At 40.3% G+C, this 26,589-nt stretch overlaps 1 protein-coding gene across 2 annotated transcripts; it reads right to left on the bottom strand.

The window, feature by feature from the left end:
• Positions 1-91: 91 nt before the first annotated feature.
• Positions 92-26,518, bottom strand: rtel1 (regulator of telomere elongation helicase 1). 2 transcript variants are annotated; one of them, XM_042409700.1, is made up of 33 exons: positions 26,293-26,518; positions 25,656-25,854; positions 24,709-24,802; positions 23,782-23,863; positions 23,402-23,462; positions 22,537-22,612; positions 21,206-21,290; positions 19,929-19,994; positions 19,221-19,377; positions 19,047-19,085; positions 18,871-18,946; positions 16,823-16,920; positions 16,145-16,200; positions 15,222-15,293; positions 15,029-15,110; positions 14,216-14,348; positions 12,946-13,059; positions 12,555-12,595; positions 12,269-12,354; positions 11,481-11,558; positions 10,898-10,975; positions 9,857-10,003; positions 8,667-8,782; positions 6,764-6,887; positions 6,107-6,272; positions 5,873-6,030; positions 5,565-5,660; positions 4,343-4,553; positions 3,067-3,204; positions 2,426-2,548; positions 1,438-1,626; positions 1,236-1,349; positions 92-383 (listed from the first exon to the last, which is right to left on the bottom strand). In XM_042409700.1, exons 1-33 carry the CDS (start codon positions 26,395-26,397, stop codon positions 313-315), a joined length of 3,531 nt encoding a protein of 1,176 aa, XP_042265634.1. In that variant the 5' UTR covers positions 26,398-26,518; the 3' UTR covers positions 92-312. The 2 variants fall into 2 exon arrangements, with proteins under 2 accessions (XP_042265634.1, XP_042265633.1); XM_042409699.1 differs by having other exon boundaries at positions 2,426-2,554; positions 26,293-26,517.
• Between the last annotated feature and the right edge of the window lie 71 nt (positions 26,519-26,589).

Here is a 26,589-nt window from a genome sequence, read left to right on the forward strand (position 1 = left end):
AGTTTGTCTGGTGGAGAGTGAAGAGTATCTGCGTTCTTCATCATAGACGCAGTGCAGCAGCTGGAATAACAAAAGAAACACGATGCATGTGTAGGTTTTATGAATTTAATTAGCTTAAAAATATAAAAACATTTTAATTCAATATTACATTTGACCAGTTTCCATGACAGTAGTTAAATACAGATCCGGCTTTATTTAGAGTTACCAGGTTACTGCACCAGAGCAGAGCCCGCACAGTTCAGGGTTTGTTAGCAGCAAGTTTACGAGCTGTTTGAACGGAAACATACACACAACGTTCCTGTAACTCAGATCCTACTTTCTCTGGCTGCTTGAGAAAAAACTGGAAATCTTGCTTTGTGTCTTCAGAGAAGGTGATGATGAAGCTGTAAAAAACAAGCACAAGGAGTTTCAAGGTCTCACAGATGTCAGAATATGTATAATTATATTTAATATTCATATAATAGACAGTTTTGTTCTGTAAATAATAACATATTGTTTGTGGGAATTGAGACCTGTGAGAAAAATAAATATCTTTAATGTTCCCACTTATTCTCTGACAAACAGCAACACGCGGTGCTAAATCAGCTCCACATATCTGATCCACCAACACTGAGAAGAAGGTAAAACATTGTTCTGTAGTTTATTTAGACTCAACCGTCAGACACACCGTCCTGCTGCCAGATACTCATGACAGCACCAGATGAAAATAGTCCCTAATAAATGCACTTTTCCCTCCACTTTCAGTAACATTTGATAAAAACTACAGTGATCAGCTGTTCTACAAAATTATTGAGCCTTTTAAAAACTGAAACTATATATTTCTAAGTAGTTTTTAGAGATCAATATGTTAAGTAGGAACCAGTGGGCCCTGAGCTGAGAGCCACAGACGGAGTAGGGAAGTCAGAATGTAAAGAGAAATAGTCAAACATGTTGGTTTTGGTCTTCATGGTATTCATTCACAATAAGTTTCTGTCTTACTGAATTACACTACTGGTCAAACGTCTATTTTTCCAGTTTTTATTGACATTTAAGCAGTTCAAGTGAATAAACTTGAATGGTACAAAGGTAAACAACAAACTGTCTGAGGTGAAAAAAAAATAATGATGGATAATTCCTAATGATGTCAATGACCTCTGAGCTCGTATGTAGCACTAGAAGAAGATACAAAGTACAAGACAAGATATCAAGTATGTAAACACATGTTGCTATTATACTGTAATACAGTTGTTCTTTACCGTTTGTTTGCTGGTCTTCACTCACAGCAAGAACTTCAGCTGGCTGACCTCCCAGAGCAGCCAACATCTCTTTGTACTGCTTCTTATGATGAGGACGAATGAACATGCCAAACCCTTCAGAGGAGACGATAAAAAGATGAAATGAATGGAGAACCAGGACCTGACAGGAAACATTTTAATGCAGCGATGAGACAGAACTTACTGACGAGAAGGTTGAAGTCCTCGTCTTTCTCTGTGAACAAGCTCACCACTGTGGTCACCAGGTTTTCATAGTTGTCCGTCATCTTATAGCTACGAATGGCCTGAAAGAGCTGAGCTGATTTTTCTGCTTTGAGAGCTTTTTTCACGTCAGCCAGAAAGACACCGTGGACTTCAGTCTTTGGAGCAGAACCTGGTGGACATGAAGAGAGAGTTGTGGAGTTCACAGCTTCTTTCCCGATGACTAGAAATGTGCCATCGTCACACGTATTTTTAAATGTGGAGACCTCCTTGAAACCAGTAACTACAGACCAATAAGTACACTGCCAGTACTCTCAAAGGCTGCTGAGAAGCTGCTCAGCTCTGTAACCACTGACCACATCTCATCTCATGAATGTAAATAATCTTAATTTTAATTTGAAAAACTTTAGTCACTTCTAGTTGACATTGTGGGTGTATGTGATGTGTTATTGTGTGTAGATTTTGTATTTTGTATTATGTGTCCTGTGTGTTTTTTTATTGTTCTATGTTTTAATTGTGACCTGCTGAAGGGACTGCAGATGAAAATGAGCTATAAACTAACTCTAGTACAGTTCATCAAATAGTAACATTCATGTTTAACACTCTACATGCTCCCAATAAATACATAAGACTTTCTCAGCCAGCAAACACAAATTTGGACCAAGCACTAAGTTATCGAGTCTTACTGGCAGCTGCATCACAGTAAAAGTCTTCTCATGACGCCTCATCGCTTCATGTAAACTTTTGCAACTGATCCACGTGTCTGACTTCGCTCTACATTTGCTTTTTTACTGAATGATCAGACTGAACATTATGAGGCAGGAATGGACTTCATTACAGCACCAACCAGGAAAACATAAAGAGAACGTTATGTAGAATATACTGAACCTTCTGTCATATTCATGTCTGTATACACTGGTCAGGTTAAACGATCACTGAAGTGTGTGCAGCATCAGAGGGACGAGTCCTACCAGTCTGAGTTTCTCTTAGACCTTGATGGTTCAGGTGGTGTCCTCCTTGATTGAGCTGCTGTGTATTCAGCTGACTGCAGCCAGATGTTCCAGTAGATGTTAGAACCACTTTGGGTTTTCCATCTGTTGCTTTAAGAGAAGAAAACATTTACAAATTTTAGTCAAACTGCTGTGATTCCCAGTTTCTAGCTGGACTCTTCTGATCCATCGCTCTCTACTGCAACAGCATCAGGGAGGCGTCTGATCATCTGCAGCAGGACAACGAGCCCAAACATCCAGCCAGAGTCATAAAGAACAAGAAGAACAAGGAGTCCTGCAGCAGATGGAGTCAGTCTGGGATTAACATGAAGAGACAGAAGAAGAACTGTGGCAACTTCTCCAAGATGCAGGAACAACCGACCTGCTGAGAACCTGAAACACTGAGAACTGCTGCTGTTTAAAGACAAAGCTGCTATTGATTCACTTTAAGTTTCTGCTGTTTACTAAACTTTGTATGAAGTTCACTGATGAATAAAAACTATTCATGGCATTATTTTTGAAAGCATCCTTCCTTTATTTTTAGTGTCTAAAACCTTTTCATTGTACAGTTTATATATAAAATATGATGAAACATCTCGAGTTCATCGTGGAGTCTGACATACCGCTGTGCAGCATCAGGGCTTTCTTCTCGTCCTTGGACAGCGAGTGATCTGGTTTGTATCCACAGCCGCGTCCAGTCAGCTCCTGACATTTCTCATCAAACCTTTTCTTGTGGTGCGGTCGTACAAACTGGTAGAAGCCTGTGACACAGAGTCTGCTTTATTAATCAACTCTGACAAACTGGACATGGACAGACACACGCTCACCGTCTGGATGCTCAGACAACAACAATATTACATCATGATTATTTGTGTTTCTTAGGTTTACTGCACTTGGAGCATTTGAAACAGACATTAAAACAGATGATCACACTTTCACACTGTGCCTGGATCAGACCCAGTCCTGAGATTAGCTGACAAAAACAAAAGTTCTCATTAATTACAGTGCACACAGTTAAATGATGTGCCTAGAGACCAACCAGAGTTTATGGGCCGAGGTCAGTTGTGGGGAAATTGATGAGCACAGTGTGGCCAATAAAACAAAACACTACAACCACAACATTAAGTAGTAATGTGCTGTAGTTCTTATAAGTTGGCCCAACTCAGTCGTTACTGTCGCCAAATTTGCAAGTAATCAAATTATATGCAACTAATTAACGGCAGTGAATGTTAAGCTTTCTGGGAGCTTTGCCTGGTCAGTGATCCAGCCTTCCTGATGGGTCACCAGGTCAGTGATCCAGCCTTCCTGATGGGTCACCAGGTCAGGAAACAGTCAGAAAAACTACCTTAATGTGTCTAGTTCTTTTGGTCATTTTGAGTCAGTGGTGGTTTCATATATTGTTGCTCCTCCATATTTGTGAATGAAAGGCAGAGTACAGTCTTCACACCTGGATTTAACTCACAACTACAGGGACATACAGCAGGATGGATGTATTGTTGTATTGCAGAGTATTATAGGCAAAGGTGGTGAATCAAAGCAATACAATATTAATCTTTGCAGCTTGTGATGTGTCACAATATATCAAGCTCACTGACAGCAGAGAAATCACACTATCAAACCTCTTTACAGCAGAGGAACTCTTCACAGGAACTAAACTAGGAACTAGAAGTCCCTGCTGTGCAGTCCTGTTTGTGTTTCATCTGAAGAACCAGGTAGATCATACAAACTGGACCCATGAGAACAAAAACAGAGTCGTCCTGGTGCTGTCTGCAGAGACAGTTGATGACTCTGATGTTTGACTTATTGAATTAATGAAAAGGAGACTGAAAACTCAGAGTTCCTGTGGTGGAAACATGCTGTAAATGTGCAAGTTGCTGTTCACTGCAGCAGATGACCTACCCCAGAGCAGACTGTGAGTATTAGAGTCTTCAGTCAGGACCGCTGTCTCCGTCAGCAGGAGGTCCAGGTTGTCAGTCTTCTTGTAGGTCTGCAGGGCCTGGACAACTCGCTCAAAGTTGACCTGGCTCAGTGACTTCTTCATCTCTGCCAGGAACGTCTTTGCCTTGCTGGCTTTATTTTCCTCAGACAAAACCTGTGATGCAGTCGTTCTCTTCAACAAGGACGGAGACAATCACACAATGTTCATCAGCAACACTTCTTATATCTAAAGCATCATTTACACGAGTTCATCACAGAATATAAAGCTAAAGGAATCAGAGCGAGACTGTAACACATTTCAACATGCAGCATGTGTTTGGAAGGTCCCTTTAAACTAACAGGTACTATAGATGAAGAAGAACAGGAAGTATGCATGTAAAAACTCAGACCATCATGAACTGGAGTCTTATGACCTCATCTGATGTGGATAGTGAACTCTCAAAAGGACACATGGTTGCTCATTAGCAGACCTCCCAGCATGCATCGTTGGTTCGTTTAACTCCTTAGACACAGAGTGACTGATGATGATGAAGACTTATTGTGTCTTAATCTCTGTAAGTCTTCATTTAATTGTGTATTAAAGAAGCCTGACAAGTTGAAATGCTTTGTGTTACATGATAAGTGTTTGATTATGTTCTAAAGACCCTGAAGACACCAGCAGGGTTCTGTTGTCAGACCTGAACCACAGAAAACGTTCTACTGAGTGCTCCTCATCATCACTCGTCAACTCACCTTTACTTTATGTCTAAATATGGAGGAGTTTCCCTTTAACAGGCAATAAAACAACACTAAATTAATTTTAATGTGCACGTCTCCACATTGCTTTATGCGTTAACATTTACAGATTAATGTAAGAATGAAATATATCCGACCCGTAGAGCAGCAGAGGGAGCTGTGATTGGCCAACAGGAAGCCCAGGTGGGATTAATACAGTAATGATGCATTAAGGTGAGCTGGTCCAGGTTCCAGGTTATGTGCTCACTGACATGACTAACGGACAATTAATGGGATGAAACCACTGTTAATGTTATTATTTACATCTGTGTTTTTCCTGCTTTCACAAGTCAAATGTCTGCTGTGTAAAGAGTCTATTTAACATTTCTTCTGTTAATCATCATAAAGACAAAAACCAGGACCTCTAACACCACTAATCTCTGGTGTTGTTCAGCAGAACATCTCGTACCTGTTCTTGGACCAGTTTGATTTTACGTTTTCCTCCTCTCAGTTCATCATCCACCTTCTTGTCATATTGAAGAGACATCGTCGACAAACGGTCGGCCTGCAAAAGAAAAATACACGATTGAACAAATAAATATAGAAATAAAATCAATAACTGTTGTTCTAAGATGTAAAACACTGAAATCAGTAATACTTGGACTGACACACTAACTGTTGTTCACACTGACAGTGGTTCTGTCCCAGTATGAAATACAGCACTGGTCTTATTTCTGTATAAAACAGAACCAATGTGTCTCACAGGACTCAGTCTACCTTCTCCTCTCCCACAGCAGCATCATCTTCGTCTCCACAGCGATGGTCACCCTGCTCCAGGGCGTCCAGCAGGTTGGCTGGTCTCCTGTGACTCTCCTGAACCTCACACTCGTACTCTATACAGATCTTGCTCATCCCCGGAGCTCCAGTGTGGTCGTCTGAGCACAGAGACAACAAATCAATGAAGGACTAACTTTTCCTCTGTGAAATGTTTCAGGTTCCTTTTATACTGACTGAGTCTCCTCCTCTTCAGACTGGGAGTGTGGGCGTCCAGCGCCTTGGCCTTCTGGGTCTGGGAGCTTTGGTAGGAGGAGCAGGACGTGAAGCCAGAGGACTGAGTGTCTGGTAAACATGCGGCTCCACAGCTCTCTGAGGCCGCCTTCTTCTCTACGACGGGTCTCTGACACGATCAAACACAAGCAGCGACGGTCAACGTCACAACGTTAACGTCTTCTACTGATGTCGACATTTCACACCAGATAACTGCTGGAGAGCTCTATGATACACTGGACTTATTATTACTACTATAAAAAATATACAGTATATCTCATCATTTTATTAATTTCTATGAGGAAAATAACTAAATGTAATAGTTTCTAAAAATGTCAGAAAACTCATCTCTGATGCAAAACAGGAAATAATCTGCTCATAATTCATCCAAACTGCTCATTTTAAACATCCTGCAGTTATTTTATTCACTATTTGGGTTCATTGTTCTGTTTATCAGTTGTTCTCTGCTGTTATTGAATATGTCTCTTCGTCAGTGGTCATCAGTTTACTACATGATGGAGTAGAGGTCAAAGGTTGGGAGTTATGACAGATATGCTTCGTAAGGATTTGAGGGATGACAGGTTTTTAGCTCCACATATCAAACACCGTTCATTAACTTACCATTTTCTGTGCGACCCTGAAGAACTGAGAGACGTCTCGGACGATGTTCCCAAAGTTGTCATACACACGAACGTAAGGCCTGACCCACGACGGCAGATTAGCTCGAGCATCTGTACTTTTAAACCTGTAGAAAAGTCACATATTTGTCTGTTATTTCATTACTGTAGTCTAAATATCATCATATTCAGAACTACACTGAAGATAAAAATCTGACTAATTATTTTACTGTTGTGTTTTACTATCTGTAATACTGTGATGCATGTAGACAAGAGAAAAGTGCAAAGCCTTTTGAGGAGATGAGGAAGAGGAGGTGACGGGTCCAGCAGAGGAAGTCACTAACAGGAATCTCTGAGCTGAGCTAGAACTGAACATAGTCCAACATCAGAGCAGGACCTGAGACTCATTCATCAAGTGTCCTCTGGCTTCAGTGAGGAAGACTGAAGTCAGAGCCACAAAGTAGAAAATATGATGACATGTTGTAGTTCTCTCACATCTCTGAACAGCGGCATTTATTCAGGTTTCATGTGTATTTATGAATAACTGTTTGGTTGTAACAGTTTTAAAGCCGACTGTTCCTGTTTATAAGACAGTGTAACGTCGTCAGGACATCAAGTATTCTCCTCCTTTGTTTGGTCCAAACCATCTTTTAATAAGCTGATTGTCATCAAGTGTTCCCAAAACGTCTCTCCTCTCGTCAAATATCTCTGCCTGAAGCTGCTAACAGGTCAGGACGGAGACGTGTCACTCTGAGAAGCTTGTGAAGTACAACCTGTGTTCATCTCTGCATGCTGATGTCTGAACTCAAACAAACTGGACATGAAGCTGTAAAGATAAATGTCCAGTGATGAGATATGAATAAAAGAGATTTCTCAAACACTCATCAGGACAGACAGTGAGAGTCTGGAGTCTTTTAAATCAGGAGCTTCTGGTGGATTTTTACTCAAGTGTTACATTTCTACATTTTGAGTTTGAATTGTTGATCTTTACTTGTGATGATTCATTCATTCACTTATTATTTTTCATGACCAGTGGAGCCAACAAATGATTTAGATTCTGCTTTCTATTTCTTTTATAAACTAAACACAATTTTAAGAGAAAAGAGGAAGAGAAAGCTCCTTTTATCCATGAAAGCATCAGTAAAAGTGGATTTGAAGCTGAAGAACTGTGATTATTTTGGGTTAATCTGAGGCTGCTCTAACATTGCCAGATCTGTCTCCACATGTGGTTTTAGCACTGTGCCAGCACTGGAGGAGGGTGGGGGGGGGACTTGTTTTGGTGGAACATTTGCACATGGGAGGCTGGGGGTGGGGGTGGGGGTGGGGCTGGCATTAAAATGGCTAAATCCCTGTAAAAGAAACTTATCTTTACAACCACTCACTGAAAGAACCAGCAGGTTATTACTGCATGATCCAAATCTTCATCAAAACCTGCGATAATGATGACATGCAGATAGCAGGAGGGGGGGGAAGTCAGCCAGTGGCAGGTTTACACCACAGTCTACGTCTGGTGAGTCAGACTAATCTGAGAACTGAGAACTCTTTTAAAAAATATCCTGATTTTCAATTAGTTAGCTTTCATACAAGTTATTGTAACAAGACTTTAACAGACTAAAGATGTTACAAAACATACTGTAACTGCTGCACAGTTTCTATTTTTACAGACTCAGCCATCTGTCCAGCTGTCAGCTGATGTAGAGACTGAAATGAGTTTCAGAATAGCAAATCTAATCAGGGTGTTGTTTCACACTCAAACATTGTTTCTGCAAAAGTGATTTTATCACAAGATATTCTGGGCAACTTGGTAAAGATTCAATAAGTCTAAGAAGTGCAGGTTGGTCAGAGTCATGCTGGCAGTGCTGCAGGATCTCTGTTGATGTCTAACAAGTCGTCATGATACGACTGACCTCTGATCACACAGGAAGATGGCTCCATAGTCGTCTTTGTGGCGAATGACTCTGCCGATGGCCTGATTCACCGCTCTGAAAGCCTGCTGCCTGTACCACTCCTGCCCCGACAGGTACTGCACACACACACACACACACACACACACACACACACACAGAGACACACACACACATACACACACACACACACACACACACACACACACACACACACACACACACACACAGAGACACACACACATACAGAGACAACATCAGAACAACTAAAGGCTAGCAGTGTATCCCATCTGCACACTGACTCTAAGCAGCAGCTCCAGAAAGAACAAACAACCAACAACAACAAAACCAAAACAAAATCAATATAAAATCTGAGAAAACACGTTGTGATAACTATTAATTAGCAAAAACATTTCAAAGTCTCAGTTTGACATTCACTGTTATACATATTACATCATTTTTGACCATTAGCATGTTCATACTGTGGAGTCAGGACATTAATTAAGAGTCTACAGTCATGTCAGCTGCTCTGTGCAGTTTTACTTCACAAGGTGTTGTGCATGTAATTTTGTCTGAGAGAAAAGTTTACAGCTGTAAGAGCTTTGAGCTAAATGCTAACATGCTAATGTTTAGCATGTATAATGTTAATCACTTTTACCAATGTTTCTCCTATAACTGTACAGGCCTGGTGAGCCGCCAGGACAACGAGAACCCCCGCCAGGCCAAAAATGTGTCTTTTTTTCTTTTTTTTAAATGTAAAAACAATGTAAAATATCTAGCCTCTGTACAGCACCGTTCCAAAACATGAGTTAACCTCTGTGTCGTTGCCTGGGAAACTGTTGGTAATGTAGCTCCTTTAAGGAATAGGACAGGGTGTAATGTGTGTTTGTAACGAGGGTGTGGTTGAGTGAGAGAGCGAGCGACAGAAAAGTGATGGTGAATGTGAGCGGAGCAGGTTAACAGTCAGGTGTCAGTTAATAAACGCTGCAGCTTCTCAAGACCAAGAAAAGTCTCGTCTGTTGTTTCCCCAACTGCTGGAAAAGTGAAGGGTGTTAGCTCCAAAGTTAGCAACAATAGGTTAGCCTAGCCTGACCAGGCTCACTTAAGGTGGACTGACCTTTAAGGTGGACCAGCGATTTTCATTTTAGTGTTAATCTCACAGTTTTAGCTGCTACTAGACAGCTGCTCCTCACCTTTACACCAGGAGGTTTCTTCCGGTTCATCTCATCCAAGAACTGCATTTTCAAGATGACTCGAGGGTCCATCTTCGGGGGGAAGGGAAGGCCGGTGATGATAACACCACGACCAAAGGTGTTTGCAAAATCCAGACCCTCACTAGCCTGGAAGAGGAAGAAACGTCAGGAGATGCTGTGAGACGGAAGCATTTGTCTAATCTTACATGTTCATGTCTAAAATATGTCATAATAAACATTAAATGTTAGGATTACTGAAACATTTTTATTGGATTATAAGATTAGACGTCCTTGCAGTAGCTTGCTTTAAAGATGAAAGAGTTATTGACTGAAGCTGACTGACAAATCATTCACACAGTTTTCTAAAACTAAGATTAGCTGGGACAGATGCTGTGCAGGCAAAGAAGACGACGACTTTACAGCTTTAAGATGAAAACGCTGAGAGTGTTTGGAGTGAAAAGTGGGAAAAGATGGACACAAACACAGAGCTGTGTCGGCAGCTTTTAAAACATAGAACAAATAAATGAATCAGTCTAAAACCTGAGTCTGACAGGGTCTTGAAATAAAATATATTTATATTTATAGATATATTATCAACCTTTATATTTTATCTCAACAGCTACTGGATGAATTGACATGAAATTTATTAAGGGGTTCAATTCTTATGACTTCTGTCATCTCCTGACATCTCCGCGCCACCATGAGGTCCTCATCTGTGGTTTTTAGTGAAATATGATATTACTGGGTGAAGTTTGGTATATTAATGTTTTGTTCCCCGCAGGACGAACTGTCATAACTTTAGTAATCGTAACACCATCATCAGGTCAAACTTACAATATGTCCAATATTTTGTTTTGTAACCAAATACCTTCAAAACTAATGACATTTGTGTCTTTGTGTCTACTGCTAATTAGCAAATGTTAGCATGCTAAACCCTGCAAACAGACACCCACTGAAGGCCACAGTCTGATTCAAACACTACAGAGATGTCAACGTAAAACTGTAGATTTTTAAGCATTTCAGAGCAGTGAGTAACTTCACCTTCCCTCGACAGACAGCAAAGAAACTTCCTCCTCTGGATGCTGGATCATTGACTTTGTTGTAGTAACCATCAATCACCTGAGAACAGAGAGACATGTTAACACTTGAAGACCTTTACAGATACATGTAGATACACATACAGGACTGTACAAACATATCAGGCCCTTTAGATGTTTAGGTTCTTGTTCATTATGCAACATCATCAGAGGCGTCTGATTAGATCTGATAGAACAATAAGAAATTAACAACAACACTGCTGTAGGTTAGCATATCAGTGGTTCAGATTCAGCCCACACAATTCTTATTAAATTAGTAAATTATATTCTTGACAGAGATCTGCAAATGACTTCAGATTATTATTATAATATAAATCATCCACTGTCTTAATGTAACCAAATCCTCCATATTAAATGAAGAATTACTGATACAGAGTTTATGGTTTGACCACAAACGATGAGACATTTAAATATGGACTGAAGTTAAACTGCCTTGATACTCGGCGCCACACCCACTGCACATGTGCAATAACCACATCTAATAATAATAATAATAAGAATAATAATAATAATAAAACCACACTCACCTCAGTAAAGTTGCTCTTTCCTTTGGGTTCAACAAACATCGGCTTTATTTTCTCAATGCGATCTGCATGTCCGTTAGCCTGTTGAGAAAACACACACACACACACACACACACAGACTGGCTGTGATATTTTACGGTGCCATGAACAAGGATTTGCATCCTTCCTGATTTATTCTATTTAAACACCTTTAATATAACATAAAGACACAAAATACTGTTTTTAAATGATAATTTAATTTATTGATGGAAACAAAGTTATCAAACACCTGAGTCACCTGTAAAACAATAATTACCCCCCAAGTAACCAAATATAATTGATATTTGGGTTGAATGAGTTATCCATCTATCAGTCTAGAAAGGGTTACAAAGTCATTTCTAAGCCTCTGAGACTCCAGTCAACCACAGTGAGAGCCATTATCTCTAAACAGAGAAAACCTGGAACATAGTGAATCTTCCCAGCACCCAGATACCAGCCCAAACAGGAAGCTTCGGGTCTGGAAAGTGAAGCCAATGCCTCAGTGACTTAAACCTGCATTCTCTGTAATGACCAGCAGGGGGCGACTCCACTGGCTGCAAAAAGAAGTCTCATTGAAGTTCTCACGTGATTTATTACCTCAGTAAACTGCTTCCTAATGAGTTTATGTTCTCAGTCACTAGTTTCATGTCTGCTTCAATACAGCATGATGTTCATTTTGTAAATTATTTAGCGTAAAATAGATGATAGATACTTTTTCACAGCACTGTATGTGGCAACATTCAATACAGGGATTATCTGAAACACCCACTTACTCTCCAGAACTCCAGGTTTTTTTCCATTAAGAAGAAGGAGGGGAAAAACACCAAGAGACCATGAGGGACGACGCGGCTCAGGTTGGCTGAGGAGAGAACACAAACAAGCCACTCACTCATATGATGATCTCACACTTCTGGCATAACTGAAGCTAATAGATCCCCTGTTGATGTGAAACAATGAATACAACTTTGTTACCTACAGGCAGTCATAGCTCTACTGTAGCTCATGCCTTCACAAACCTAGCAGAGTATAAACATGTTTGTACATAGAGTGTGATCTTACCAACAGTGCTGCCCAACGATGACATGTTTTCAGGAACAAACCTGTCACATAAGGAAGGATTATAATTTTTATTTACAGGTTTGTCAATTGTAAAGATCCAACAAAACGATCCCAACACATGATACATGTTTGGTGTTCAAGGAAATGGATGTGTGAAAGAAAATGTAGCGCAAAACACATCAAAATAGAAGAAAAGAAATGTTATCTGAGCCTTCACACCAGAATGTCAAATGCACAAGATGACTTATTATAAAGTAATGTGTAAATGGACCCATGAGTCATGTGACTTCTGTCCTCTTTGCTGATGTGGTTCCTCTTGAAGAACTGTGGGATCTTGTGTCTGTGACTGATGCTCAAGTGCATGTGTAGAGTGTAGACAGCAAACACCAACCTTCTATCAAATGCTGAACTTAACCGCACATCATCTGGACCCTGTTCAACAACGCTAACAAAGATCTGGTCCCGCTCTATCACATGGCTGTTCTCCAGACTCACAGGGAATTTTCTACAGAAACAGCAAGGACAGAACACACCGGGATCAAGATTAAGGTTTTCTGTTGTGTATGCATCAAAAAACAATGATGAGTAGGGTTTCATGGATATAGTGCTGGTGACCTGGGGACTAAGGTGTTGACCGTGAACCACCATGCATATCTGCTTTTCACATTAGCATTTTTCCACCGTGGAAGTAAGGTAACATTAGCTTGCATAGGTGAACTAAGAGTTAGCCAGATTGGTATCAGACAAAACTGATGAGCATTGCTATATTTCTATCTACATATTTAGATGTAGATATTTTTATAGCGTGTCTAGCTAAAAGAAAATAAAAAAAAGGGCAAATATTATTTAGATTTACAGTACTCATTAAAAGTTTGGTTAGTATTGGCTTTGTGGCTTGCTAGCTTGCTCAAGTTTGCTAGCTAGCTAAATTTTAGCTTTTTTAGCTAAGCACGCTGTAAAAATATCAACATCTAAATAATACTAATATTACTTTCAGATCGTGTCAGTTTGAGCCAGAAATACAGCGATACTCATCAGTTTTGGCTGGTAGCAACCTGGCTAACTGTTAGTTCACCTATGCAAGCTAATGTTAACTTACTTCCATGCTGTTATAATGCTAATGTAAAAAGAAAATATGCATCGTCATATCATAATAATAAAGCTGTAGTAGCACACTAGTGTAAACTACTAAGTAGATTTGAAAACTTTCGTGTTGGTTTAACCTTGTAATTTGCACATCTTTGCACAGCTGTTTTTACATTTATTTTTATTTTACATTGCATTTATTTTTGCAGGCATCGCCAGCAGGGCTGTGTGATGACACTGACAACATTGATTGGCTGAGGCAGTCGTTGTCCCGGGGCTATCATCCAAAGCGTTGGTCTCAGGACAACAACTACTTGGCAAAATCAGAATCAATAGGTAAATAGGTGAGACGGATGAGGAGGTGATTAATGCACCAGCTACCAGCTCCTACAGGTGATCAACTCCCTTCAGATGACAGCTCACTATATAAAAAGGATCTCAGCTCTGGGTTTAATTTTTAATTTAATTCTGGGTTTATTGACTCTTTAGTGAAGTGTTTGGTATTCAAGTCAATAGCACACCTCTACAGGTAAAATAAGACTTGATGTGGGACAAGTGAGCACAAACACACTTACATCCTCATCTCAGAGGTGAAGGAGGACAGAGGAGACAGAGTCCCGCTGGTCAGAATGATGCAGCGAACACCTTGATTGACCAGGTCCTGCATGCTGAAGCCAGGAGAGAAGCACCAGTAACTCAGAATGTTGCCTGAAACAAAGAAACACATAAAAGCACATTTAAAGTAACAATCTCTCTTTTTTCCACATAAGTGAATTTACGAGTGAGCCTGCTGCATTAGCTCCGCCTACCCTCTCTGGTGGACCATCCACCTCTGGGTGATGGAAAACACATCACCAACGGTGCACCGCTTGGGATTTTTCCCGGGAAAGTCGCCACTGACATCAAATTCATAATACTCATAATACTGCAAATGCAAGAGCTTTCATCAGTGGGCCACAGGCTCAATCACCATCGTGTTACTTCATCCGGGGATAGACAGTGACTTAACAGACTTATTTAAATTAAAATGTTTATGATTATTACTTTAACCAGGTTTATTCATAGAGAACAAAGGTCACTGAGAGGAACTTATGACACAGTCAAACTTTCAACAGTGTTCATCCTGTGTGTGTGAAAGCTTCATTCATTATTCATCCTCTTTATTTCCAGACTAATTAAAGACAGGGTGTTGTGGAGAACAAGAACCTGTTGAGTTTACAGTTTGAAAGCTGTTGAAGCGTGAAGCTGGAGCTCCTCACTGCTTCACCAACTTTCTGAGATGACAAAATTGCACTGAACAATATTCAGTATCTAACATTTCCAGCTCAGGGTCTGAAGAAGCAGCTAAATGATTCTGTAACACTGTAACACGTCACAGGCTGTGTTACCTTGTTTCTTTGACATGGAGGGCCCCCACACATCGGTGTTCTGTTTTTTCTTGTGATGGCTGGTGTCCTGATGGATATGAACCTGCACCAAACAAGCGGTTAAGATGATAAGCTGATATCACTGTACTGTATATGCAGGACAAACAAGTGATCATCTCCATGTGGCTGCTCATGTCTCTGAATGTACACACACCTTAAAATGAGCCGTGTTGGACTGCATCTGCTGCTGTCTGTCCTTTTCTGATGGTTCACCACAGAACACCAACTACAGGAGAAGGAAAGTTGTTGTTATTGTAACTCAGGATATCTCTTGATATTCTTAAAAGCTTGATGTTGGCCTACCAGCAGGCGGTGAATGAAGCAAGGTATTCATATTTCTCAAACTGAATTACGGATAACTGTCAGAACCTTAGTGTTTTATTCCAAGTAATAAACACAGTGGTCAACCCTCCTCCCAACCAGCATCTAGAAGCATCCAAGGACATATGTGGGCAGTTTCTCCATCATTTTATAAATAAATGCTAGCTGTTTCCCACTGCTTCCAGTCTTTATGCTAGGCTATGCTAACTACATCCTGACTCCAGCTTTGTGAGTGATATCTATCTGAACATATAATAAGCATAATCCAACAATGAACTATTCCTTTAAAAGACTTGGCTGGTGATTGTTTGCATCTTCATGCACTGAAGTTCTTTGAGAAATGTATGATGTAGTACAAAGTCAAGAGGTTGTGATATGTAGCACAACAAGCTAGCTAAGATGTAAATGGAACCACGTTCCTGTGCAGTGGTGTCTGCCATACTAGCAACTTTTCTCCAGAGGGTTATTATCTCACTGTTATTAGTCTTTGGAGTCGTTTCTAAACAGGTTACTGTAACCAACGTCTTCAGGGACAAAGGATCATGTGACCCAGTGCAGCGCTGTGGCTCGTTGACGTGTTTTTAATAGTTTTTGGACAACAATGAAGATCTACGGTACAGAGGAATAAGATATATCAGACTTTGGATACACACATAATACTTGTGCTATGAGTTTATTGTTGGTTTGGATCCAAACATGAGATTTGTTGACATTAAGAAAAGCAGCCAGATCCTTTAACTTCACAGTGTTACGTACCTGTATGATATCAGACAGCTTCTGCAGTCCACTTGTATTGAGGAATATTCCAGACTCTGATGAGAAATGTGTGTCACACAGCTCATTTGTTAATTATACACATAACTTTGTATATGATCCTGTATTGTAACAGGGTTTGTAAGTCAAGATGAGCCTGTGTATGAAACAAGCAGACACTAGGACTAAACACACACAGTTCCTACTAATAAAATATAGACATGAAGGGAAATGAGTTTCTATCTGCAAATACAAGAATATAAATGTCACAGATGACTGAATGAATGACGGACTAGAGCTGCAACGATTAGTTGATTGACAGAAAATTAATCAGCAACTATTTTGATAACTGAATAACTGTTTTAGTCATTTTTTTTAAGGAAAAATGCCCAAAATTTACTGGTTGTGGTTTCTTAAATGTGAGGATTTAAAGCTTATGTGTCATATGTGATAGAAAACTGAATATCTTCAGGTTTTAGACAGTTGATCTGATAAAACAAGACATCTGAGGACATCAGCTTGGGCTCTAAGAAATTAGAACAGGTATTTTTCATTATTATAGACAAATCAATTAATCAAGAAAATAATTATGGATAGTGTAATTAATGGTTAGTCACAGGCTGTTGTATAAACATAGCAGCTATGTTAAACGCAGGAGAGAGCAAAGCGAGTCATACTGACGTCCTGCTAAGTATCCAGTGATCTGATCCAGAGCTTCATAGACGGCCGTCTTGCTGCTGTAGGTCAGGTGGGCTCTCTCTAACAGCTCATAGATGAAGCTGAAACACACACAGACACTTCATTTCAAAATCCACTTCAAATCAACATCTTCAAATATCTCACCAAACACAGGGGAATGAGCTGAACCAGTCAATGAATCACCAGTTCTCATACATTTAAAACCAGCTCTGAAGTGAGATGCTGATGAAACTATAACTCAGCCCATTAAAGAGGTTTCATTAGTTTTACAAACTAGTGGGGTGTCATGGTCCATTCATAATGTGCTGTCACACCAGGCTGGGTGTCATTTGAAATGTTCATCTATTAGTGCCAATATGATACCTGAGTTTCAGGGCTGATACCAAGATATGGAGCTGGTTTAACAAAAGATAAGGACATGTGTTCACACTTTGGACTCCACAATAACAGAGCAAAACCACGTGAAATGTAAATACTGTTGGATTAACAGCAAAGTCATGCTGCTCCTTTTGGGAGAGCTCAGTGCCGAGTGTGTGGTGAGTGTGTATTTACACTAGAGCTGCAACAATTAGTTAAGTCAATCTACAGAAAATGAATCGGCAACTGTTTTGATATTTGATTAATCATTTAGTAATTTTTTAAAAGCAAAAAAGCCAAAAAATGTTTCAGCTTCTCAAATGTAAATATTCGTTTTTTTTAGTCTTTTATGACATTAAAGATACCTTTGAGTTCAGGACTGTTGGTCGGACAAAACAAGCTGTTTGAATGTCAACTTGGGTTTTGGAAGAGTGTGATGGGCATTTTTTACTATTATCTGCCCAAAGATTTATCAATTAATTGAGAAATGAATCAGCAGATGAATCTGTTCTGGCAGCAGCAGTGACGGCCATCAGAGCAGTCAGTTGTTTGCCAGCAGCTGAATGCAGGGACGTGGGCTAACACCGAGGTTAGCTACAACAACTCTGGAGTCTCTGCTGTGTCCTCCGACCACAGCAGCAGCAGCAAGCAGCCCATTTCAGACCCAACAGAGTCTTATACAAGTGTAGAAAATAACCTCACACTATCATCCTGCAGGTGGGATGAGATAACAGAAACTATACAAGGGTTCTGATTATATTATAACAAATTATGATGTTTTGGAGTAAGTGTTAGAAGTGTCAAGGGTTGTCCACACCAAGAACTATAACCATAACAATAACTATAATGGCAACGACGTCAGCATCCACACTTATGAATGATAATGTTCTGTAAACAGCTGCACCAAGCACACGCTGCACACTCCAGCTGTGTCGGCAGCTTAGTAAAAAGGAGATGGATGACTTGTTACTGTTGTACAGAGAAAGACAAAGAAAACCAGAGGGGTTCACAGGCAGGTGGCGATTCAGGACACTGGTTGCTGTGATGTTCCAGTATTTACACACCAAACTGCACCGACTGACCTTAGCAGACATTGAAGTGCGCAGACAAGCAGCTTTTATTGTCTTGTGGCAGGAACACATGATATGAGCACAGATCTGGAGCCTATAAGGGTCTCTAACCTTGTTGTTTTTTGACATTATAACGGAGAACAAAGTTCCAGCATCATTGAATAATAAAGAGACACAAACCTCTCTAAAGAAATCACCTCTGGCTGTCATTCTGCTCCAGTTTACAGAGCATCAGTCCGTGGTGAGAAAGGAGCAAAACCGCATTAAAATAAATAAATATAGTCATGAGTCAGTTTCCAGAATGAAGATGATATCTGCAGGTTTTGAAGTTTTACTGGAAATTTCAGGCTAGATGGAGGTTTTGTGGTGCCGTATGGTTTAGGAGATGGATTCTGATTGGCTGTCAGTGTTTCTATCGTTCATCAAATCGCTCTGAAAGCTCCTTATAGTTGTGTTGTGGACTCCGCCATCCACTCGAGTTAGAATGATTTTTAAAACAATACATTTATAGTTATTATTATAGTTATTGCTCTTTTTGGTGTGGACGGCTCTCTACAGTTAAGTAGTCACCTACTTTCTATGTACTACCACACTTTCACGTACATTCCAGGTTTTGTGATGCCTTTGTCACTTGGAAGCTCGTAGGAATCGATGGCAGCCTCCAGATCCAGCAGAATCTCTGCCAACGCAGACAAAAGCTGTTTGAAAAAGTCTCACAGAGAACTGACAGATGGCTGAATAAGCTTATTAACTTCTCTAACACAACAAAGAAAACTTACGCTTGATTTTTGCGATGGTGTCTATTTCTATTTTTAAACCTGAAACAAAACCAACCAACAGAAATGTAAGCACATATACTGAACGCTGTAGATTTGATTATAACATTCAGATATCTTCAGAAAGCCCAGCCCTATGTGTGCAACCTCAGTCGTTGAGACCAACAAGTTTCTGACCAGAGTTGAGGGACTCCACGTTGAAGTCTTGAGAGATAGAGTCTCTGCTGCTGGCTTCTTTAGCCTGCTCCACCAGCAGTCTGTCCACAGCGCTGATGGCTGAGGCTATATCATAGGGAGTCAGGTCAAATGATGTGGACTCTTCACACGTCTTCTCCTGCAGACAAGAAAAGAAATAAACTGGTGAATGAAGGAGAGACCACATTAATGTCCGTCTAGATGATCATGAACTTCTAGTATGGGCCGAAGAGTCTGCAACTTTCAGTCAAAGCTAAGGCTTCATCAGATGGTCTCTGATCTCAACATCATGGAGTCAGTCTGGGATTAACATGAAGAGACAGAAGAACTGTGGCGACTTCTCCAAGACGCAGGAACAACCGACCTGCCGAGAACCTGAAACACTGAGAACTGCTGCTGATTTAAAGACAAAGCTGCTCACAGCAGATATTGATTCACTTTATATTTCTGCTGTTTATTCAACTTTGTTTGAAGTTATTTGATGGAATAAAAACTATTTATTTATTTATTATTTTTGAAAGCATCCTTCCTTTATTTTTAGTGCCTTAAACCTTTGAACAGTACTGTATATATATATAATTAATGTAATACTGGTAAATATAATTTAATATCCTTTACGATCTTCATTGAAGATTTGACTTTATGTCTTAATGTCAGTCACAGATAGTGATACAGTCCAGAGAGTCTTACCACGTTGTGAGCCTCATCAAAGATAACAACAGCTCCATTCAGCTCAATATTGTGCGCTCTGCGGCTCTGTGGAGCAAAGAGAGAGAGAAAAAACACCACTACTTATTTGGACCAGTAATAAGAGGTCATACTATCATAAATCCATCTAAATATTTAAATCATGTTCGAGCAAACATACTTCGATGTCTGTGTCAATGCTGACAGAAAGCACTCTGAGGTCTCTTTTATGTCTTATGTGTGAAGCACACATCATGCAGCTCATGCTATAAGTACCCTGGGTAGATACATGGAGGTACACAGATATTCTTGCCCCGACCTGCTGCTTACTTTGCGAGGCAGCCGGATTTGCAAGATCATGACATCACAAGATAACAAGATCACACAAGAATCCATCTCGTCAGGCTTCAAGTCGTGCCCTTGTGTCTTTGTGTCTGAAGCACCAGTGGTTTGGACCAATCAACGTCACAAATCCTACTGCCTCGCATGGCAAGACGGTGACAGACAGACGGTTCATCCAATCACCTGCAAAGTATTTTTTGAAAGTGCGTGCCCTTTTCCAAACAGTTTCCATGAACAACTTCTCAGACAGTTCTGTGTAACAAACCAACAGTTAATGCTTCTGGTTCACCTCTTGATAACAAAGACAATTTAAAATTGTCCCAATTGTGCATTTTGTAGTAATGAAAACTGGATTTTTCATGTTTGACTCACTGTATGAAAATCCATAATAGGAAACAACACAAAATTCTGTTTTGGGGACAAAATTAAAAGGAAAACGGCTTAATTTCCATGTTTAAAACATTGTTATTAACAAGTTTTTTTTCAAAAAGCCCTGTTTTTCATGTTCGTTTCAGAATAGGAAATCAACTGAGATGAAGATACAGGGATCAGTGTCCTAGTGTAGTAGACAAGGTAACCCTTACGTTGTTGTCCTACAGTGGACTACCAAGGAAATGAAAGAATGAAAAACACCATTACTTTGGGTACATGCAATAATAAAAGTACAACATGGTCTAATAATGTACGATACATCCATGTAGTGTTGTGGCGGTACTACTTCAGTCATCAGGTAAAATCCTACAGTCCTAACAGCAGACCTAACAGGGAAGCATAAACTCAGCTTTAGCTGTAACGCTGTCATCACATGCTCTTCATAACACCTGAACTTTTGAGTTTACTTATTATTTCTGGTTACTTTAAAGTAAGCCAACCATAGCAGGAGATAATCTATACCTGCTCATTCACATCAGGCTGAGACAGCGTGTGAGTCAGTTTACCTTTGGATCCAGCAGGTAGTTGTACGGCATGAAAATCACATCTGCCTGCGTTTTCATGGACCGGGAGAGGTAGTAAGGGCAGACCCTACAGAAAAAACATTACATTGTGAATTAAAATTTACATACTGCATGCAAAAATTAGAGTTAATTTTACAATCATTGCAGGGAAAGTTTTGCAACACAAAAGACTTGAAGATGAAAAACACGTCACATTTGATGATGAGGAGCTCTGACAAGAAGACGATTACCCTTTCTACAGAACAACTTTTCCTATCAGTTTGAGTCAGAGGACAGCGAGGACAAAATGGTGCTGAGGTGACGAGAGCGAGACCAGGAAAGGTCAAGAAAAGGGGAAACTGCTGCTACATCATCGGATCAGTCAAAGCACTGGACTCTGGAACGAACAGACTGCAGCTGGTGATGTGGTTGTAACACATGACAGACTATGCAGTCCACATCAGAAAAAGCTGCTGCCATGAACGGGACATTTTGGACCTGTCGTCTGTCAATCATTCATTTCTACTGGATTTAACATCCTACATAAACATTCTTGATCAGGGTAACTTCAGTTGATTATATAAGAACTGTGGCCAAGATACGAAGGGTTACAAATTAAATGAAAAACCAACCTAAAGTGTCTTCATAAAGCTTCATTTATACTTTAATTTATACTCAAACCATCAGTGACCCCTCGTGTCCTGTGAATTGGGGCATTGTCATCCTGGAAGAGACCACTCCCATCAGGATAGAAATGTTTCATCATAGGATAAAGCTGATCATTCACAACTACTTAGTATTGATTAGCAGTGACCCTTCCCTCTAAGGGGACAAGTGGACCCAAACCATGCCAGCAAAATGCCCCCCGAATCATAACAGAGCCACCAGATCCCCTCACTGTAGGGGTCCAGCATTCAGACCTGGACCAGGTTTTCCTTTAATTTGTCACCTGTCTGTGTATTGAGCAAGACATTTTAGTGGGCAAATAAACTTGTTACAGCTGTTTCTGGTGGACAAACTATGTAATGGAGACACATCTGTAATTACAGCCAACTAATCTTTGGTTTATCTGCACTCCCCTAACCCCCTAACCCAGGTTGATACCAATATATCTGTAAGACTACTATTAGCTGGTCGGGCTGTGGACAGATGTGGGACAGGTGTTTTATGTACAAGTTATGAGCTTTTCCTGCTGTAACTTTAGATGTTGCCACTCAACACAAACTGTCCTGCAAACACCATACACTGACAGCTCCACCGGACTTCTAATAAAGTTGGACAGAGATTTGTTTGCGAAACAGATAAATAGGTGACAATAAATACATATCTCCCACCTGTTTTTGTTGCCAAACTTGACCAGGTCTTCCATGTCAAGGATAGAATTCGTCAAGTCTCTGTCAGTGCTTTTCTCTGAGGAAGACAAGGCAAAATGACTACTTCATGTGAAGAGGGGATACAAGTAGCAATTAACAGATGTTATGACACTGCAAGGAGTAAACACTTCACCTCCATCAGTACTTGAAAAACAGCTGTTTTCAAGCACTAATTGTCCAGTAAATCCATGCGACTCACTGTGGTCGCTGTTAAATACTACATGTAGCTTTTTTAACATTGTAGAACTAAACAGTCGGGTAGACGATTGGGTCTCCATGTACCCCATTGGTATATTCTCCTAACTCACTGTTTTGTAATCTTCAAGGTGTCTAGTAAACTCATTTTGATGTTCCCAACTCAAAATTCTGTCCCAAGGGCCCGTTTAGCAGCCATCTCTGCTGCCATCTTGGATTTCCGATGAAAACTGAAAATCGAGAGTTGACTGACACAGAAAGACAGGGTCATTAGTCTGTGTATGATGTCTACTTCAAATTCAAATTTCCAGTTTTCATTGGAAATCCAAGATGGCTGCAAAGATGGCTGCCAAACGTCCCTAGGGAGTTGGGAACATCAAAATTAGTTTACTAGACACCTTGAGGATTACAGAAAGCTACGTAAGAAAAAGACATCAGTGGGGTGCATGGGGACCCCACGTTCCTAACAGGCTAAAATGTAAACACACTTTTCCAGATTGCATGTTGCTACATGGATATTGTCTGAGGTAGTCTGCCCTGTTTGCTCAATCAAGTCTATTTATTGTCTATAAATTGACTCATTTTGTGTTGATATCACTGATGTCTGTGGTGCATAGTGTGAAACCATTACCGTCAACATTATTGTAGTAGACACATGACCTGGTCGAGACCTTTGCTCTGCACATGTGAACCTGGAAAACAGGTGATTCCAGTTAAATGGAAATCTGTACAGACTTGTTCCACTTTTCATCTCCTAAACCAAAACTGCAATCTTTCATGTTTCACCTGCTATAAAGAGAAGTAGAAACAGGAAGTCCCACAATATGAACTGAATGAGCACATCCAGAGGTCCCCCCAAAAAAATAACCAAACACTGAATCTCAACACTTGATTTTTAAAACAGTGACAGTTTGCTGGATTAAGGACGATGCAGCAGACACTGCAACAAAATATTCCCCTGAGGCAGTTATGTGTGATCTTACAGCATGAACAAACCAGCAGCAGTCTCACCTTGACATGATTGCTGTCCTGACGCATCACTTCTGGGTTGATACACAGCTGCTCTCTTGATCCCAACACACACACCTTAGGTCTGAATCCGGGGGAGGGAGGGGAGAGAGCTACACATTTCAATATTTAATAACACTATGGCAAATTCAAAGATTTGAAGTAGGGATGTACATCTATTACTATTATCACCAATCTACACTCATATCCTGCTCATTGATGTTTGGGACTTGATCAGTATATCAGAAAAGGCATCATCCATGTACAGCCTGTGTCTAAAATTAACATTTTGTTCAGCTTTCATCCAGAAAAACAACATCAGGGGTGTTGGAGATGTTACAGAGCAGGTCATGAAAGACATGAAACCATCCTGTCTGCACACGGTTACATCTGATTACAACCTCTCTGACAGTACTGGTAATTAAATCAATAATATGGTCATGTCCTGCAGTATCAAGCCCTTTATATGCTTTACATCCATTCACAATATGTGCAACTGATTCTCAGTGTTGATCAGATGATCTGATAATGATCGTATGCACATCCCACCACATTATCAGCTGTATAGTATAATTATGACATTTAGACTTCATGTCTTCATCAGGTAATAACCAAGAACATTCACATACAAACCTCCTAGACTAATCACATCATTACATCAGCATGTAACACCATGAAACTCAAAGCAATTTTATTTCCATCACTGGGATCTAATCAAATTCCTTGAAAGAAGGACAATCTGAATATAGTAAATATAACTGTTATAGTTGGCTACTTATTATTTCACCAGCAGGAATATGATCTATTTACAAAAAACACTTTGTTCTTCTGACTGATGACAGTCAAACTCTATAAACATATTTAATCCTGCACAGTCAAAGAATATGTCTGACAGCTTGTACTGTTTAATAAGAAGATCAATAAGTTCACCTGTATGACGTGTTCTTTAACTCATTGACAACCTGCGTGAGCTGGGAGTGCGTCCTGGATGCATATATGATCTTGGGAATGTCGGTGTAAAAGGCTGGAAGACAATAAGAACAAACAATAATAATTCATCACAGTTCACAGAGTTACATGAAGCAGGATATCATAGTGATGTAGAAGTTGTCTGTTAAAAGTGTGTTTGTCATTCAGACATACATGTCTGTCACCTACATGTTCATTATGACGTTACTCAGACATAACAGGACAGAAAGAGTCACAACAGAAAATATTGAAAGATTATTGCTGTTTTGCTCTCTGGCTTTCATAGAGAGGGAAGCAGCCCTGCTAGATACAACAACAATAAACATCCTGGATTCTGTGATTTATTTAATCATTCACATTTGTTCTGGGTGGTTAATGACACATTTTTCTGTGGTGTGAAAAACTCAGAACACAACAAGACTGGAAGATGGCAACATCAAACTCCAAAACAAGAATTACAAAGCAGGCTGCTATTAATGCTAACTTGGCAACAAACTTCCTGACAGACCTACAAGATAGTTTGCAGAAGGTTATGTGTGAAATGGCTCAAGTCAGCAGCATCCAGCAGGATCTACAAGCAGGAGACTCGATGGTGAAAACATCTCAAGCCAAAATGGAGACAGAAGTTGCTAATATCATCGATAGGCTTGAGCAGGCAGACGTGCTAATTATGGACTTGGAAGTGGAAAATTCACAGCTTGATAAAGAAGTTAAACAGAGAGTCTGACAATATGAGGAGCTTCAGAGATCTGGTGAGAACCATCATATCTGAAGCACTGGGCTGCTATATATGATTATATCTGTTGACCACTGGAGTTTGTTGGTCTGCCTGGTCAGGAGTGATTCTAAATGTGCACACGTGCATATGTAGAGCGTACACACAGTTTAAATGTATGATATGAACATACTTGGCGTGTCCCCGTCAGTAGCAGCTGTCCCCCAGGATGACAGGGGTGTGTCGGGGAACATCTCCTCCCCGCCCAGCCTCTGTGCTATCTTGCGGGCAGAGATGGTGTCCTTGAAGTTTTCCCTCCAGGCCAGGGTGGCACACAGCAGGCACAGGGTTTTACCAGTACCTGTGGGACTCTCCAGGACCCCATTGACCCTCTGGAACAGACAGGAAGACATGAACACAGATCCTGTCAAACTCCATTCAAGACATTAACTCCTGACAGAACAAGGAGGATGATATATCTTAAATGCTGATATGTGGCACTATTATTAATTATTAATACAGTCTCGATCCTTGCACACGGTTCACACAGCTCTTGTTATTGTCTGGTGTGTAGTATTATTGGTGTGTATAATTAGTGGGATAAACTTTTTTGAAACTAAACCAGACTTGACTGGAAAACGTGTCAACATTGATGATTTATAGAAATGTTACACAGAGGACTGTGAAAGATGATAAAGCCAGAGTTCAGTTGTTTGTTTTGTAGTTTCACTAATCTGAGAGATGATACCGAGCTGAGAGACACCGCAGCAGTTAAAGAGGATACAGCAGCTCAGTTGTTTCCATTAGCAACGTTACATGTGAGCACCAACCTCCTGAAGACACTGAAGCACTTTCTGCATGTAGTCCTTCTGACAGTCATACGGAGGGAAGGGGAAATTCACCGTCACTCCGTTCAGAGACAGTGAAGGCATCATGAGTCTCTGAGCTCAGCTCGTCAACAGCAGCATTTAACTATCTTCACTCTGACAAACTGTCTCTGAGCTCCGGGTTAACTGTCAAACACTTAAGAAAAAGTAACAGGTAAACAGACAGCTGCTCTGCTGTGTGTTTGGCGCCAGCTTTCCGCTCATGCGCACTGCGGCAACGTAGCTCTGCTGCCTTCACGT

The sequence above is a fragment of the Thunnus maccoyii genome, chromosome 4 (assembly GCF_910596095.1).
Source record: "Thunnus maccoyii chromosome 4, fThuMac1.1, whole genome shotgun sequence".
Lineage (NCBI taxonomy): Eukaryota > Metazoa > Chordata > Actinopteri > Scombriformes > Scombridae > Thunnus > Thunnus maccoyii.